The sequence below is a fragment of the Heptranchias perlo genome, chromosome 39 (assembly GCF_035084215.1).
Source record: "Heptranchias perlo isolate sHepPer1 chromosome 39, sHepPer1.hap1, whole genome shotgun sequence".
NCBI classification, from domain to species: domain Eukaryota; kingdom Metazoa; phylum Chordata; class Chondrichthyes; order Hexanchiformes; family Hexanchidae; genus Heptranchias; species Heptranchias perlo.
Genome location: NC_090363.1, coordinates 13,311,451 through 13,327,375, shown reverse-complemented (window position 1 = coordinate 13,327,375; position 15,925 = coordinate 13,311,451). Strand labels below are relative to the sequence as shown.

Genomic DNA, 15,925 nt, shown 5'->3' with positions numbered 1-15,925 from the left:
TTGGTGAAGCATCAACAGATTATGGTAGGAGGAACCTGAGTAAAGGAGCCAGAGTCCGATCTGCGGACAGCATGGGCTCAGAATCATCTTCTGGACAATAAGGTGAGGAGACCTCCAGCGTAACAGAGTCCGCTTGACGTTCCAAACCTTTCCTCAATGGGAATGAGGTACGATGCCCTTATTTCTCCCCCTCAAGCCCTCCGCAGAGTTTGACAGGGTGGTCCTGGCCACTCTCCTCCACTGCTCCATGGAACTTACACCAGGCAAAAACCAGCTCCCCTCCCCTCGAGACCCCTCCTCTTCCTCCGCGACGTGCTGCCCCCCACCCAGGGCGACAGCATCAGCTTCCGTGTGTATACCAGCAGTTTTCCTCACCTACCTCTCCACCGAAGACCGCCAACTCTGGTTGGACGAATTCCTGGAGGTTTCATCTCATGACCTCCCACCTTCAACTGCCCCGCCCCCTACACTCCCTCCATTGGTCGCCCGATATGTCCATCCTCAGGAAGCCCCGCCTTCCCACGGCCAATTGCCCAACGAACAGATTCTTCATTCTTAATAATCATTCCGATTGGATGATTATTCACTGTCCGTCAAACAGCCTTGATTTCCCCATGACCGAAATTTTTATAACTAATAAAATTGTTAAGAGAAAAAAGTGGACAAAGAAAAATTATTTTTGAAACATTTTTTTAATGCCCCTTATAACTTTTCACCCGGATTTGCTCACTGCAGTGTCCTGGAGATTGATCTACAATTCCTGGAGACTCCCGGGCAATCCTGGAGGTGTTGGCAACGTTTCCTTTATCCCATGACCACGTTCCAATGTCGGACTGAGCGTCAAGAGAGGTCAAGGGGCATAGTGCAGGGGTCGAGTGCATGTCAACATCATACAAAGTGTAAGTATGACCAGGTCAAGGAACTTTCAAGCAAGAGCCCAGGGAGTTGTGAAGCACATATCATTTTAATATGCCTGGCAATGAAACAGTTGTGGATGAGTCCAAAAGTAAAGGTTATAGATAATAAATCCAATAAGGAATTCTGGAGAAACATCTTTACCCAGAGAGTGGTGAGAATGTGGAACTCGCTCCCACAAGGAGTAGTTCAGGCAAATAGCATAGGGGCATTTAAGGGGAAACTAGGTAAGCAAATGAGGGGGAAAGGAATAGAAGGATAAACCAATAGGGTTAGATGAAGTAGGGAGGGAGGAGGCTCGTATGGAGCATAGAAGCTGGCATAGACCAGTTGGGCCGAATGGCCTGTTGCTGTGCTGTGGTTTCGATGCAATATCTTTAAAAGAATTTAGTAAGAATGCTTTGTTGAGATAAGCTGCTCATGGTCGACCCGCCTTATCTTAATCACTGTAGCTCTGGACAATGTCCTGTCTCTTAAAGAAATTGGCCTGTTGAGATAAGCCGCTCGTGGTTGATTGGCCTCGTCTCCCTCCAGTCCAAACTCATCCAGCTGACAATAACCAATCAACCTTGTCTTCCCTGACCTTGTTATGTTGGAAAAACGTCACATTTTGAGGCTCCAGGTGCAAAAGGTCGGGCCAGTACCGATTACAAGACCAGTGTAAGTACAGGTGATTTGTAAGAGGTCCTGAGGTAAGGAAGAAGCCACAAAGGAGAAGGAAACATCTTAGCAGGTCGAGCATCTCCACTCAGAAGAGAATGGGCTCATTTTCTTCTGTTAAGTATGGCATGAGTGTTGTAATGATTTTCATTTGTGCTTGGTTTGATCACCTCAATAAAGAACTCTTCACCCCCCACGAGGAGTCAGGGTCGGATTTAATACAGAAGGAAACTAACCCCATGGATTTGGATCATGTTGCCGAGGGGCAGCATGCAGGTGAGGAAGAGAGGGGGGCCTCTCTTTACCAATGACGGAGGCCTGAAATAAAAACAGAAGTTGCTGGAATTATACAACAGGTACATCAACAACTAAAAAGATAAAAGACAGATTCACGTTTCAGGATTGCACTGGTCCCCATTACTAACTTGGCCGCTCAATGCCGGATAATGCACACAAGTCACAATGGAAACAGGCCATTCGGCCCGACCAGTCCGTGTCAGCATTTACCATGAGAGCAAATAGTCCTAATCACATTTACCCACCCTGTTCCCACATGCCTTCACCCCCTTTTCCTTCTTCCACCTGACATAGTGTCTGCCTCAACCACTAACCCGAGAAGTAAATTCTGCATCCTCACAACTGGCCATGGTTTTCTGTGGTGTCAGTCGTGGCTCAGTGCCACCTCCGAGTCAGAAGATTTATGGGTTCAAGTCCCACTCTAGAGACTTAAGCACAAAATCCATGCAGACGCTCCACTGTCAGAGATGCTGTCTTTCAGATGCGATGTTAAACTGAGGCCCTGTCTGCCCTCTCAGGTGGCTGTAAAAGATCCCATGGCACTATTTTGAAGAAGAGCAGGGGAGTTCTCCCCAGTGTCCTGGCCAATATTTATTCCTCAACCAGCATCACTAAAACAACAGATTACCTGGCCATTTATCGCATTGCTGTTTGTGGGATCTTGCTGTGTGCAAATTGGCTGCCGCTACTATACTTCAAAAGTACTTAATTGGCTGTAAAGCGCTTTGGGATGTCCTGCTGTAGAAATACACGTCTTTCTTTCTTTTTCCAAATCTTGCATCTATGGTCTCTCAACTACTCAAAACTGCCTGTTTCTGTCAACCCAGTCCCATCCTTCTGTGCTTCTATCAACTGGAGAGTCTTGGGACCATGTTCTATTCAACAACCTCCTGTAGAGATGGGTGGACTTTCAATTTGGATCTCTGAGCTTCTCTCTTGCAGGTTATTGGTGGCACGGAGGAGTCTCCCTTTACCAAAAGAACGCAGACGTTGGAAATCCCAAACAAAACCTGAAAATTCACTCGGTGGGTCAGTCAGCATGTGTAGAGGCTCGAGGCCTTCCACGACTGATGGGCACCGCAGGAACTGGAGGGTTTGGTGCCCACCGGGAATAATATTATTAGTTAAGTTGGAATTTTTCTTAGTTTTATGATTTTGTTTTATGTTAGTTGTGCCCCTCTAAAAAGGGGGCACCTTACTTTGTTTTTGTTTGATGACACTGGGGCAACCCTGTGTCTCCTTGTTGTTTTAATTTAGAAAAAGCATCTGTAGGCAGATTAACTTTTCAGGCATAAATTATTGACTTTCTTCACTAACCTGGCCGCTGAAGGCTGGGCCTCCCTTTGTGAACAAGGCTGCCCACTGCCTTTACCAACATGGCGGCACATCGCCCTTTACCAACATGGCTGCCCAGCGCTCTCAACAGAGCTGACAATCGCCCTTGACGAACATGGCTGCTCCCTGTCCTTTATGAACATGGCTGCCAATTACCCTTTACCAACATGGCTGGCACAGCGTCCTTTACGAACATGGCGGCCCAGCGCCCTTAACATGGCTGCCAATCGCCCTTGACGAACATGGCTGCTCCCTGTCCTTTATGAACATGGCTGCCAATCGCCCTTTACCAACATGGCGGGCACGCACCCTTTACGAATATGGCTTCCCCAGCGCCCTTTGCCCGTTCTCTCCTGTACTAAGATGGCGGTGAAGAGCGCAGGGTCCGTCACGTGACGAATCCATGACGTCGCGCCTCGGTCACGTGCCGAGCCGGGCTGTCCGGGGAGCCGCCTGAGCGAAGGAAACAAATTGGGTCAAATTCACCGGGGTCAGAGGCGGCGGCCTGAGGTGAAAGGTCAGCGGCGGCCTGGGGGAAAAGGCCGCGCCCGGGGCCCCAGGGGGTTTAATTCGGCGATCGGCCGGTGTCAAATTCACCCTTTGATGAGGCACTGGGGCCCTGAGCTCTGGAATTCCCTCCCAGCCTCTCTCACCTTGACCAATCTTTGGCTCACCTGACCTAATGTCTCCTTATGTGGCTCGGTGTCGAATGTTGTCTGATAATCGCCCCCGCGAACCGCCCCGGGACGTTGTCCTCCGTCAAAGGCGCTACATAAACGCAGGTGGTTGTTTCCCGTAACTCAGTTCTCTGCCGCTCGCTCGCTCCTCTCGGCGCTGCCTCCCCGAGTCGAATATCTCCCGTGTGCCCCGTCGACCAAATACCGGAGGCGGTGCTGAAGGGCCGTCCCCCACCCGAGCGCCGCTATTGACCTCTCTGGCGAACCCGATTTTTTTAAAAAAAAAACCCCCTTCGCTTCTGCCAACCGACTGACCAACGGGGCTGTCAGCCGCTCGGCGGGCGGCGCTCTCGCCTCTGAGACCGGAGGTCGTGGGTTCAGGGATCGCTCCGGAGACTCGAGCGCGACATCCAGGCTGAGGCTCCACCGGTGCCGGTACCGAGGGAGGTGCCGCACTGTCGGAGGTGCCGCTTTTCGGATGAGGCGTCAAACCGAGGCCCCCCGCCGTCTGCCCCTCTCAGGTGGACGTAAAAGATCTCACGGCTGCTATTTCGAAGAATGTAAGGAATCTTACAACACCAGGTTATAGTCCAACAAATTTATTTTAAAATCACAAGCTTTCGGAGATTATCTCCTTCGTCAGATGATTGAATGAAAAGGTTCTCAAATCGCATATCTTATACGATGTTGGGACAGCATCACACCAATCAAAAGGTGTCGTTGTTATTCAAACAGGCCAGTCACGGAGAACAGAACGTCCCAGTTCACACGAGAGGACACCACCCACCAGGTACATGGTTCATACTCCTGTGACTCGGCCAACGTTGTTTACCTCATACGTTGCAGGAAAGGATGCCCCGGAGCATGGTACATTGGCGAGACCATGCAGACGCTGCGACAACGGATGAACGGACACCGCGCAACAATCGCCAAACAGGAGGGTTCCCTCCCAGTCGGGGAACACTTTAGCAGTCAAGGACATTCAGCCACCGATCTTCGGGTAAGCGTTCTCCAAGGCGGCCTTCGAGACACACGACAACGCAAAATCGTCGAGCAGAAGTTGATAGCCAAGTTCCGCACCCATGAGGACGGCCTCAACCGGGATCTTGGGTTCATGTCACGCTACACGTAACCCCACCAGCAAAAAGGGGGAAAAAATTTATATGTTTTTTAAAATTCTCTCTCTCTCTCTGCCATTTTAAGTTTCTTTCTGCTTGCCTGTGTAAAAGACACAATGTATATCGAGTGTACTGGGACGTTCTGTTCTCCGTGACTGGCCTGTTTGAATAACAACGACACCTTTTGATTGGTGTGATGCTGTCCCAACATCGTATAAGATATGCGATTTGAGAACCTTTTCATTCAATCATCTGACGAAGGAGATAATCTCCGAAAGCTTGTGATTTTAAAATAAATTTGTTGGACTATAACCTGGTGTTGTAAGATTCCTTACATTTGTCCACCCCAGTCCATCACCGGCATCTCCACATCATTTCGAAGAAGAGCAGGGGAGTTCCCTCCCCTGCCCTGCACCCCCCCCAGTGTCCTGGGCCAATATTTATCCCTTCGCTAACACAGATTATCCGGTCATTATCACATGGCTGTTTGTGGGATCTTGCTGTGCGTAAATTGGCACCATGTTTCCAGCATTACAACGGTAACTACATTTCAAAAGTACGTCATTGGCTGAAAAATGCTTTGGGACATCCTGAGGTCGAGGAAGGCGCTATACAAATGCAATTTCTTTTTCGATGAAATGTTTTCATAATCGAGTCTCACTTGTGATTTTATTTTTCACAGACTGGATAGAGTGACTTTTGAATCTAACTGCCAGCACAGGATATCATCGCCGGCCTGACAACGGTGAGGCATCAGCTGACCTGTTGGGAACAGTTCTCGCCAACACTTTCTCTGAGTGCGGAGGTGAGCTACCTGTGGGAACTGCCATTACCCCCCAAAGTGGTTCAGACCCCTGGGTATCGGGGGTGAGGGGAGCAATCAGCAAACATTTCCCCTCTTGATCACTACCCAAGACACTCTGTATCGAACCTGTGCTGTACCTGCCCTGGGAGTGTTTGGTGGGACAGTGCAGAGGGAGCTTTACTCTGTATCTAACCCGTGCTGTACCTGCCCTGGGAGTGTTTGATGGGACAGTGTAGAGGGAGCTTTACTCTGTATCTAACCCGTGCTGTACCTGCCCTGGGAGTGTTTGATGGGACAGTGCAGAGGGGGCTTTACTCTGTATCTAACCCGTGCTGTACCTGCCCTGGGAGTGTTTGATGGGACAGTGCAGAGGGGGCTTTACTCTGTATCTAACCCGTGCTGTACCTGCCCTGGGAGTGTTTGATGGGACAGTGTAGAGGGAGCTTTACTCTGTATCTAACCCGTGCTGTACCTGCCCTGGGAGTGTTTGATGGGACAGTGCAGAGGGGGCTTTACTCTGTATCTAACCCGGGCTGTATCTGCCCTGGGAGTGTTTGATGGGACAGTGTAGAGGGAGCTTTACTCTGTATCTAACCCGTGCTGTACCTGCCCTGGGAGTGTTTGATGGGACAGTGTAGAGGGAGCTTTACTCTGTATCGAACCCGTGCTGTACCTGCCCTGGGAGTGTTTGATGGGACAGTGTAGAGGGAGCTTTACTCTGTATCGAACCCGTGCTGTACCTGCCCTGGGAGTGTTTGATGGGACAGTGTAGAGGGAGCTTTACTCTGTATCTAACCCGTGCTGTACCTGCCCTGGGAGTGTTTGATGGGACAGTGTAGAGGGAGCTTTACTCTGTATCTAACCCGTGCTGTACCTGCCCTGGGAGTGTTTGATGGGACAGTGTAGAGGGAGCTTTACTCTGTATCGAACCCGTGCTGTACCTGCCCTGGGAGTGTTTGATGGGACAGTGCAGAGGGGGCTTTACTCTGTATCTAACCCGGGCTGTATCTGCCCTGGGAGTGTTTGATGGGACAGTGTAGAGGGAGCTTTACTCTGTATCTAACCCGTGCTGTACCTGCCCTGGGAGTGTTTGATGGGACAGTGTAGAGGGAGCTTTACTCTGTATCGAACCCGTGCTGTACCTGCCCTGGGAGTGTTTGATGGGACAGTGTAGAGGGAGCTTTACTCTGTATCGAACCCGTGCTGTACCTGCCCTGGGAGTGTTTGATGGGACAGTGTAGAGGGAGCTTTACTCTGTATCTAACCCGTGCTGTACCTGCCCTGGGAGTGTTTGATGGGACAGTGTAGAGGGAGCTTTACTCTGTATCGAACCCGTGCTGTACCTGCCCTGGGAGTGTTTGATGGGACAGTGCAGAGGGGGCTTTACTCTGTATCTAACCCGGGCTGTATCTGCCCTGGGAGTGTTTGATGGGACAGTGTAGAGGGAGCTTTACTCTGTATCTAACCCGTGCTGTACCTGCCCTGGGAGTGTTTGATGGGACAGTGTAGAGGGAGCTTTACTCTGTATCTAACCCATGCTGTACTTGCCCTGGGAGTGTTTGATGGGACAGTGTAGAGGGAGCTTTACTCTGTATCGAACCCGTGCTGTACCTGCCCTGGGAGTGTTTGATGGGACAGTGTAGAGGGAGCTTTACTCTGTATCTAACCCGTGCTGTACCTGCCCTGGGAGTGTTTGATGGGACAGTGTAGAGGGAGCTTTACTCTGTATCTAACCCGTGCTGTACTTGCCCTGGGAGTGTTTGATGGGACAGTGTAGAGGGAGCTTTACTCTGTATCGAACCCGTGCTGTTCCTGCCCTGGGAGTGTTTCATGGGACAGTGTAGAGGGAGCTTTACTCTGTATCGAACCCGTGCTGTTCCTGCCCTGGGAGTGTTTGATGGGACAGTGTAGAGGGAGCTTTACTCTGTATCGAACCCATGCTGTACCTGCCCTGGGAGTGTTTGATGGGACAGTGTAGAGGGAGCTTTACTCTGTATCGAACCCGTGCTGTACCTGCTCTGGGAGTGTTTGATGGGACAGTGGTTCAACTCTTCCAGTCCCCAGCACTGTCAGGTCTCACTGTGACAAGTGCAAGATCCCCAAGAACAGGTGGGTTGGGGGCGGGCGGGAGTTGAAAATAGTTGTTTTTTTGGGTGGCGACCGCAAAATTTTCGGACTTTGCGTTCCCGGTGAGAAGCCTGGACTTTTACTCGCCGACGTTAAACCCGGAAATAAAGCCGGGGTTGCGGTCGTGACCCAAAAAACAACTATTTTCAACTCCCGCCCGCCCGCCCCCAACCCACCCGTCCTTGGGGTTTAAAATCACCCCCCCATGACTCTGCCCCGCACCCCAGTGAGCAGGTTTCCTCTGTTCTTTTTCTCCAGGTTGGGAATGTGTTGTGTGGAGATGCAGCCCGAGTGTGTGATGGACATTGGAAGCCTGGTTCACATAGCAGAAACCCTGGAGAACATCGTCGCGCGCTGCTTTGGGCCTGACGCAGGCCAGGTGCTGTTCGTCAGAGCCTGCGGAGAGATCCTCATCACCAGGGACGGGAGCTGGATTTTGCAGTCCCTGCTGCTCGAGCACCCTGCAGCCAGGTAACTCGTGCTACCAGTCCAGGCGGGGGGGGGGCCCAGGCCTGAGCTCTGTCTGTCGGGAGCAGTCACTCCTCAGGGTATCTGAGAGCACAGGGCTGCGGCCAAACTTGTGGTCTGAGGTTCAATCCTTCCCTCGGCTCTGTCCACGACCCCTGTCGCCTGCGTTATAGGGCGGTGTAGCGGTGACATCACTGGACTCGTAATCCAGGCCTCTGGAGATCACAGGTTCAAATCCCACCAGGGTAGTTTGAGAATCTGAATTCAGTTTCAAAAATCTGATGATTTAAGAAGCTGATATCAGTAAAAGTGACTGTGAAGCTGCCAGATTGTGGTCAAAACCCAACTGGGTCACTAATCCCCTTTGGGGAAGGAAACCTGCCGTCTTTACCCGGTCTGGGCCTACTTGTGACTCCAGTCCCACACCATCATGGTTGAAATATCCCACTGAGCCACTCCATTGTATTAAATGGCGACAATGAACAAGTCCCCGCCTATCAGCACCATTGTAAGGAATCTTACAACACCAGGTTATAGTCCAACTGTTTTATTTGAAAATCACAAGCTTTCGGAGGCTTTCTCCTTCGTCAGGTGAGCGAGTGTGGGATTCCATGAAGGTTACCACATTTATATTCAGAGAACAATACCTGGTGATTACAGATAATCTTTCCAACTGCCCGTTGTCAAGGCAATCAAAGTGTTCAGACAGAGTGATGTTACCTACAGGACCACCGAGTACACAAACGGCCAGAACACAAAACAGAGAGAGAGAGGGAGAGAGAAACATCTGAAAGGAAGAGAAAGACAGAGAATGACCCGTTGTGCTAAAAACAGATAACTTTTTTTTGCTGGTGGGGTTACGTGTAGCGTGACATGAACCCAAGATCCCGGTTGAGGCCGTCCTCATGGGTGCGGAACTTGGCTATCAATTTCTGTTCGACGATTTTGCGTTGTCGTGTGTCTCGAAGGCAGGAGGGTTCCCTCCCAGTCGGGGAACACTTCAGCAGTCAAGGACATTCAGCCACCGATCTTCGGGTAAGCGTACTCCAAGGCGGCCTTCGAGACACACGACAACGCAAAATCGTCGAACAGAAATTGATAGCCAAGTTCCGCACCCATGAGGACGGCCTCAACCGGGATCTTGGGTTCATGTCACGCTACACGTAACCCCACCAGCAAAAAAAGTTATCTGTTTTTAATACAACGGGTCATTCTCTGTCTTTCTCTTCCTTTCGGATGTTTCTCTCCCTCTCTCTCTCTGTTTTGTGTTCTGGCCGTTTGTGTACTCGGTGGTCCTGTAGGTAACATCACTCTGTCTGAACACTTTGATTGCCTTGACAACAGGCAGTTGGAAAGATTATCTGTAATCACCAGGTATTGTTCTCTGAATATAAATGCGGTAACCTTCCATGGAATCCCACACTCGCTCACCTGACGAAGGAGAAAGCCTCCGAAAGCTTGTGATTTTCAAATAAAACAGTTGGACTATAACCTGGTGTTGTAAGATTCCTTACATTTGTCAACCCCAGTCCATCACCGGCATCTCCACATCATATCAGCACCATGGGAGCATCTTCACCACACAGAGTGCGGTGAGTCAAGAAAACCTCGATTAAATCTCCTCTTAGACTTCCAGGAATCATCCCACTCTCTAGTCTGAGACTGGTATAGTTCTCCATCCTGAATCTACACTGTACGCTCTCTATGGCTTAATAGTCCCGGAGCACCCAAAATGGCACACCCCACTCTAAACTGTGGCCTCACCAGTGTTTTGTACAAATTTTTCTTTATTATTATTAATTCTTGGGGTGTGGGCTGGCAAGGCCAACATTTATTGCCCATCCCTAATTGCCCTTGAGAAGGTGGTGGTGAGCCGCCTTCTTGAACCGCTGCAGTCCGTGTGGTGAAGGTTCTCCCACAGTGCTGTTAGGAAGGGAGTTCCAGGATTTTGACCCAGCGACGATGAAGGAACGGCGATATATTTCCAAGTCGGGATGGTGTGTGACTTGGAGTTCACTCCTTCCAATACTGTCATGGACAGGTGCATCTGCGATAGGTAAATTGGTGAGGACGAGGTCAAGTCGGTTTTTCCCTCGTGTTGGTTCCCCCATTTTAAAAACCCGCTCCCTCCCCCACCCTAAACATTCACTCCCTTCACCACCGGCGCACAGTGGCTGCAGTGTGTACCATCCACAGGATGTACTGCAGCAACTCGCCAAGGCTTCTTCGACAGCACCTCCCAAACCCGCGACCTCTACCACCTAGAAGGACAAGGGCAGCAGGCACATGGGAACAACACCACCTGCACGTTCCCCTCCAAGTCACACACCATCCCGACTTGGAAATATATCGCCGTTCCTTCATCGTCGCTGGGTCAAAATCCTGGAACTCCCTTCCTAACAGCACTGTGGGAGAACCGTCACCACACGGACTGCAGCGGTTCAAGAAGGCGGCTCACCACCACCTTCTCAAGGGCAATTAGGGATGGGCAATAAATGCCGGCCTCGTCAGCGACGCCCACATCCTATGAACGAATAAAAAAAAACTCTGTACCCCTATTGATCAAACCCCCCTGGGCTCACAATCTCAGGGACTGATATATTTTCCAGAGAATTCAGGAGAAACTTGTTTATCCAGAGAGTGGTGAGAGTGGGGAACTCACTATCACAGGGAATGGTTGAGGCGAATATCATAGAATCATAGAAGTTTACAACATGGAAACAGGCCCTTCGGCCCAACATGTCCATGTCGCCCAGTTTATACCACCAAGCTCGTCCCAATTGCCTGCACTTGGCCCATATCCCTCTATACCCATCTTATCCGTGTAACTGTCCAAATGCTTTTTAAAAGACAAAATTATACCCGCCTCTACTACTGCCTCTGGCAGCTCGTTCCAGACACTCACCACCCTTTGAGTGAAAAAATTGCCCCTCTGGACCCTTTTGTATCTCTCCCCTCTCACCTTAAATCTATGCCCCCTCGTTATAGACTCCCCTACCTTTGGGAAAAGATTTTGACTATCTACCTTATCTATGCCCCTCATTATTTTATAGACTTCTATAAGATCACCCCTAAACCTCCTACTCTCCAGGGAAAAAAGTCTCAGTCTATCCAACCTCTCCCTATAAGTCAAACCATCAAGTCCCGGTAGCATCCTAGTAAATCTTTTCTGCACTCTTTCTAGTTTAATAATATCCTTTCTATAATAGGGTGACCAGAACTGTACACAGTATTCCAAGTGTGGCCTTACTAATGTCCTGTACAACTTCAACAAGACATCCCAACTCCTGTATTCAATGTTCTGACCAATGAAACCAAGCATGCTGAATGCCTTCTTCACCACCCTATCCACCTGTGACTCCACTTTCAAGGAGCTATGAACCTGTACTCCGAGATCTCTTTGTTCTATAACTCTCCCCAACGCCCTACCATTAACGGAGTAGGTCCTGGCCCGATTCGATCTACCAAAATGCATCACCTCACATTTATCTAAATTAAACTCCATCTGCCATTCATCGGCCCACTGGCCCAATTTATCAAGATCCCGTTGCAATCCTAGATAACCTTCTTCACTGTCCACAATGCCACCAATCTTGGTGTCATCTGCAAACTTACTAACCATGCCTCCTAAATTCTCATCCAAATCATTAATATAAATAACAAATAACAACGGACCCAGCACCAATCCCTGAGGCACACCGCTGGTCACAGGCCTCCAGTTTGTAAAACAACCCTCTACAACCACCCTCTGTCTTCTGTCGTCAATCCAATTTTGTATCCAATTGGCTACCTCACCTTGGATCCCATGAGATTTAACCTTATGTAACAACCTACCATGTGGTACCTTGTCAAATGCTTTGCTGAAGTCCATGTAGACCACGTCTACTGCACAGCCCTCATCTATCTTCTTGGTTACCCCTTCAAAAAACTCAATCAAATTCGTGAGACATGATTTTCCTCTCACAAAACCATGCTGACTGTTCCTGATCAGTCCCTGCCTCTCCAAATGCCTGTCGATCCTGTCCCTCAGAATACCCTCGAACAACTTACCCACTACAGATGTCAGGCACACCGGTCTGTAGTTCCCAGGCTTTTCCCTGCCGCCCTTCTTAAACAAAGGCACAACATTTGCTACCCTCCAATCTTCAGGCACCTCACCTGTAGCGGTGGATGATTCAAATATCTCTGCTAGGGGACCCGCAATTTCCTCCCTAACCTCCCATAACGTCCTGGGATACATTTCATCAGGTCCCGGAGATTTATCTACCTTGATGCGCGTTAAGACTTCCAGCACCTCCCTCTCTGTAATATGTACACTCCTCAAGACATCACTATTTATTTCCCCAAGTTCCCTAACATCCATGCCTTTCTCAACCGTAAATACCGATGTGAAATATTCATTCAGGATCTCACCCATCTCTTGTGGTTCCGCACATAGATACATTTAAGGGGAAGCTGGATAAACACATGAGGGAGAAAGGAATAGAAGGATAAGGTGACAGGGTGAGATGAATTCGGGAGGGAGGAGGCTCGTGTGGAGCATAAACAACAGCATAGACCAGTTGGGCCGAATGGCCTGTTTCTGTGCTGTGCATTCAATGTAACTCGGTGTAATTCTCCTTGTTTTCCCCAGGTTGATGGTTCAGTGTGTGTTAGCCCACTGCAGCTCGACTGGAGACGGAGCCAAGTCCTTCATCCTGCTGCTGGCCGCGTTGCTGCGGGGAGTGCAGGCCCAGACGGGAGGGGAAGGCCCCGCTGGGGTGGGGGGGAGCAGAGGGCAGAGAGCCCGAGCGCAGCAGGCCAGGCTGGCGTTGGGCCTGGCCAGGCTGGAGGTGGAGGTCCTGGACCGGGTGATGGGGCGTCAGCTGGCCCCTCACTGCTCCTCGGCCCTCTCCTTCTCCCGGGGCCGGTCCCAGCTCCCCAGGGGGCAGGCGGCCCGGGTGCTGGGGCCTTACTTCAGCGGCAAGGCGGGCAGTGCCCACGGCCCCGTCCTCACCCGGGTCACCCTCGAGCTCCTGGGCTGCCTGGCTCCCCCTGAGGGGGGCGTGGAGACGGCCCTGGGCCTCGCCGACGAATGCTTCTCAGGCCTGCACTGCACGGTGACCGGCCTCCCCGTGGGCCGCACCAGGGTGCTGGAGGGCCTGGCGCTGGGCCGGGGCCTGGCCGTGCTCTGCCAGGCCGAGGGGGAGATGAGGGTGCTGGTGGTCACCTGCAGCCTGCTGCCCCCCCTGAGCCAGGCTGGCTGCACCTTGAGGCTGGAGAGGGCCCAGGACCTGGCGGAGGCCCGAGCCTGGGCCCGGAGTAGGGCAGAGGAGGCCGTGGCTGGCCTGCGGGGGCTGGGGGTGCGGCTGCTGCTCTCAGGCCCCCAGCAGCCGGGCTGCGTGCTCGAGTTAGCCCAGCAACACGGGGTCTCGGTGGTTCAGGGCCTGTCGGGGGAGGAGCTGGGCCTGGTGAGGAGGCTGACGGGCGCGGCCCCCCTCTCTCGGGCCAGGGGGGCTCAGCTCTCCCACACCGTCCTGGCCACCTTCTGCCGGCCAGGGCCGCTCGGGCAGGTTCTGGTGGGATTCCAGGCCAGGGACGGTTTCAGACCCCACTGCCTGGTGCTGTGCGCCCCGGTCCAGGGGCAGGCCGCGCAGCATCGCGACGCAGTCCACGGGGCCTTCAAGCTGCTGCGGCTGCTGCTGCCGCCGGAGTCGGGGGCGAGGGGGAAAGACAGCGGGCTGGGGAAGGGGAGCGAGAGACGCGGGGCCGGGGAGCTGGGGAGAGCCGAAGATGAAACGGAGGGCCAGGCGGGTGCCAACAGCAAGAGGATCCAGGACACCGAGTCCGAGACTCCGGCAGAGGGAGTCGACCGCTGCCGGTCGGCAGATCCGGCAGCCAGTGCCCGGGAGGGGGACCCGAGCGATGGTGCCGTGCCTGCCGGGAGCGTGCTGCCCCCGGGCGGCGCCTTTGAGTTCCTGATGCACCACTACCTCCGGCGTGACGCCGAGAGCCGGCAGCGGCCCGACACCAGGGCGGCGTGCACCGTGGTGGCGGACGCCTTGCTCAACATCCCCCGGCACGTTCACTCCCAGGCCGGGCGGGGCCGGGACTTCCTCCGGCTTCACGCCGACTTCACCGCCGGTCTCGGGGCGGGAGGGGGGCCGCCGGTGAACGAGGGGCCCCTGGAGGTGGTGGCCTCCAAACGGCACCTGCTGATTTCGGCGCTGCAGTGCCTGAGGAGCCTGCTGACCGTCGACCGAGCCATCGCCGTCCGGGGCAAACTCGGGAAGAAACCGCAGCCGGCGAGCGAGGAATCCGAGTAGGCTGGAATCCGGGGCCGTCACCGGGCGAGGCATCACCGGGGAGAGGGCCGTCACCGGGAGAGCCCAACGCAGAGGGTTAGAGGGGTCACCGGGCGAGGCCGACACCAGGAGCATGCCGTCACCGGGCGAGGCCGACACCAGGAGCATGCCGTCACCGGGGAGAGGCCGACACCAGGAGCATGCCGTCACCGGGGAGAGGCCGACACCGGGGAGAGGCCAACGCCAGGGAGAGTCCATCACCGGACAGGCCCGACACCAGGAGAAGCCGACACCGGGGAGAGTCCATCACTGGGGAGAGCGCCGACACCAGGAGAGGCCGACACCAGGGAGAGTCCATCACCGGGCGGGCCCGACACCAAGAGAGGCCGACACCAGGGAGAGTCCATCACCGGGGAGAGTCCGACACCAGGATAGGCCGACACCAGGGAGAGTCCATCACCGGGCGGGCCCGACACCAGGAGAGGCCGACACCGGGGCGAACCCATCACCGGGCGGGCCCGACACCCTTCTGTAAAACAAAAAACTGCAGTCTTGTAGAATCTCACACCACAGAACGAGGCCATTTGGCCCATTTTGCCTGTGCCGGCTCTCTGCAAGAGCTATCCAATTAGTCGCCCTCCCTCTGCTCTTTCCCGTAAGCCCTGCAAATTTCTCCTTTTCAAGCATTTATCCAACTCCTGGAGAATTTAAACCGGGAATTTTTATAAAAGAATAAACAAATGACCAGAAGAATGAAAGGGAGGGACGGAGGGAGGGAGGGAGGGAGAGAGAGGGAGAGAGAGGGAGAGAGGGAGGGAGGGAGAGAAAGAGGGAGGGACCCCACACCTGAGGGGTCGTTAGAATATTTAAAGTCCCAGCGGGGACAAAAATTCTGTATGGATTGAGTTTGTACAGTTTTCTGTTGGCCAGTTGTGTCTGACACACCCACACACACACACACACGTACCCTCACACACATACCCCCACCCACACAGCCATATGGAATGCACACTCTGTCCCTGTACAGATCTCCACTCCCCCCACTCCACTTCCCCTCTCCCTCCCCAAGGAGGAGAGTCACTGTTTGGGCGTGAGCTGACAGTCTCCATGAGTGGGTGGATTATAAGCAGCAAACGGGAGTATATGGCCCAGTTGGTCAATGGTGGGCCCCCAGTGTCCAACTGAGGCGTACAAATCAACAAGGTGCAGGTGGATAGTCCTCGTCGTGTATACGTGGTC

General features: G+C 52.8%; 1 protein-coding gene and 1 long non-coding RNA gene across 2 annotated transcripts; one reads left to right on the top strand and one right to left on the bottom strand.

Annotated features, from left to right (window-relative positions):
• Nucleotides 1-673: 673 nt before the first annotated feature.
• LOC137304946 (uncharacterized) lies at nt 674-3,260 on the bottom strand. Its single transcript, XR_010958655.1, has 2 exons — nt 3,190-3,260; nt 674-1,893 (listed from the first exon to the last, which is right to left on the bottom strand). It is a non-coding gene; the product is annotated as an uncharacterized lncRNA (long non-coding RNA).
• Nucleotides 3,261-3,646: 386 nt separating this feature from the next.
• On the top strand, nt 3,647-15,452 carry bbs10 (Bardet-Biedl syndrome 10). Its single transcript, XM_067974109.1, has 4 exons — nt 3,647-3,989; nt 5,685-5,807; nt 8,193-8,405; nt 13,036-15,452. The coding sequence occupies exons 3-4, from the start codon at nt 8,215-8,217 to the stop codon at nt 14,705-14,707; spliced, it is 1,863 nt and encodes a 620-aa protein (XP_067830210.1). The 5' UTR covers nt 3,647-3,989; nt 5,685-5,807; nt 8,193-8,214; the 3' UTR covers nt 14,708-15,452.
• The last annotated feature ends 473 nt before the right edge of the window (nt 15,453-15,925 follow it).

What these genes read in the sequence shown, in the direction of transcription:
- bbs10 (XM_067974109.1), top strand. Translation starts at nt 8,215, where the DNA reads ATGCAGCCCGAGTGTGTGATGGACATTGGAAGCCTGGTTCACATAGCA. An exon ending in CTCGAGCACCCTGCAGCCAG is followed by an intron (nt 8,406 to 13,035) that starts GTAACTCGTGCT and finishes TGTTTTCCCCAG; the next exon opens with GTTGATGGTTCAGTGTGTGT.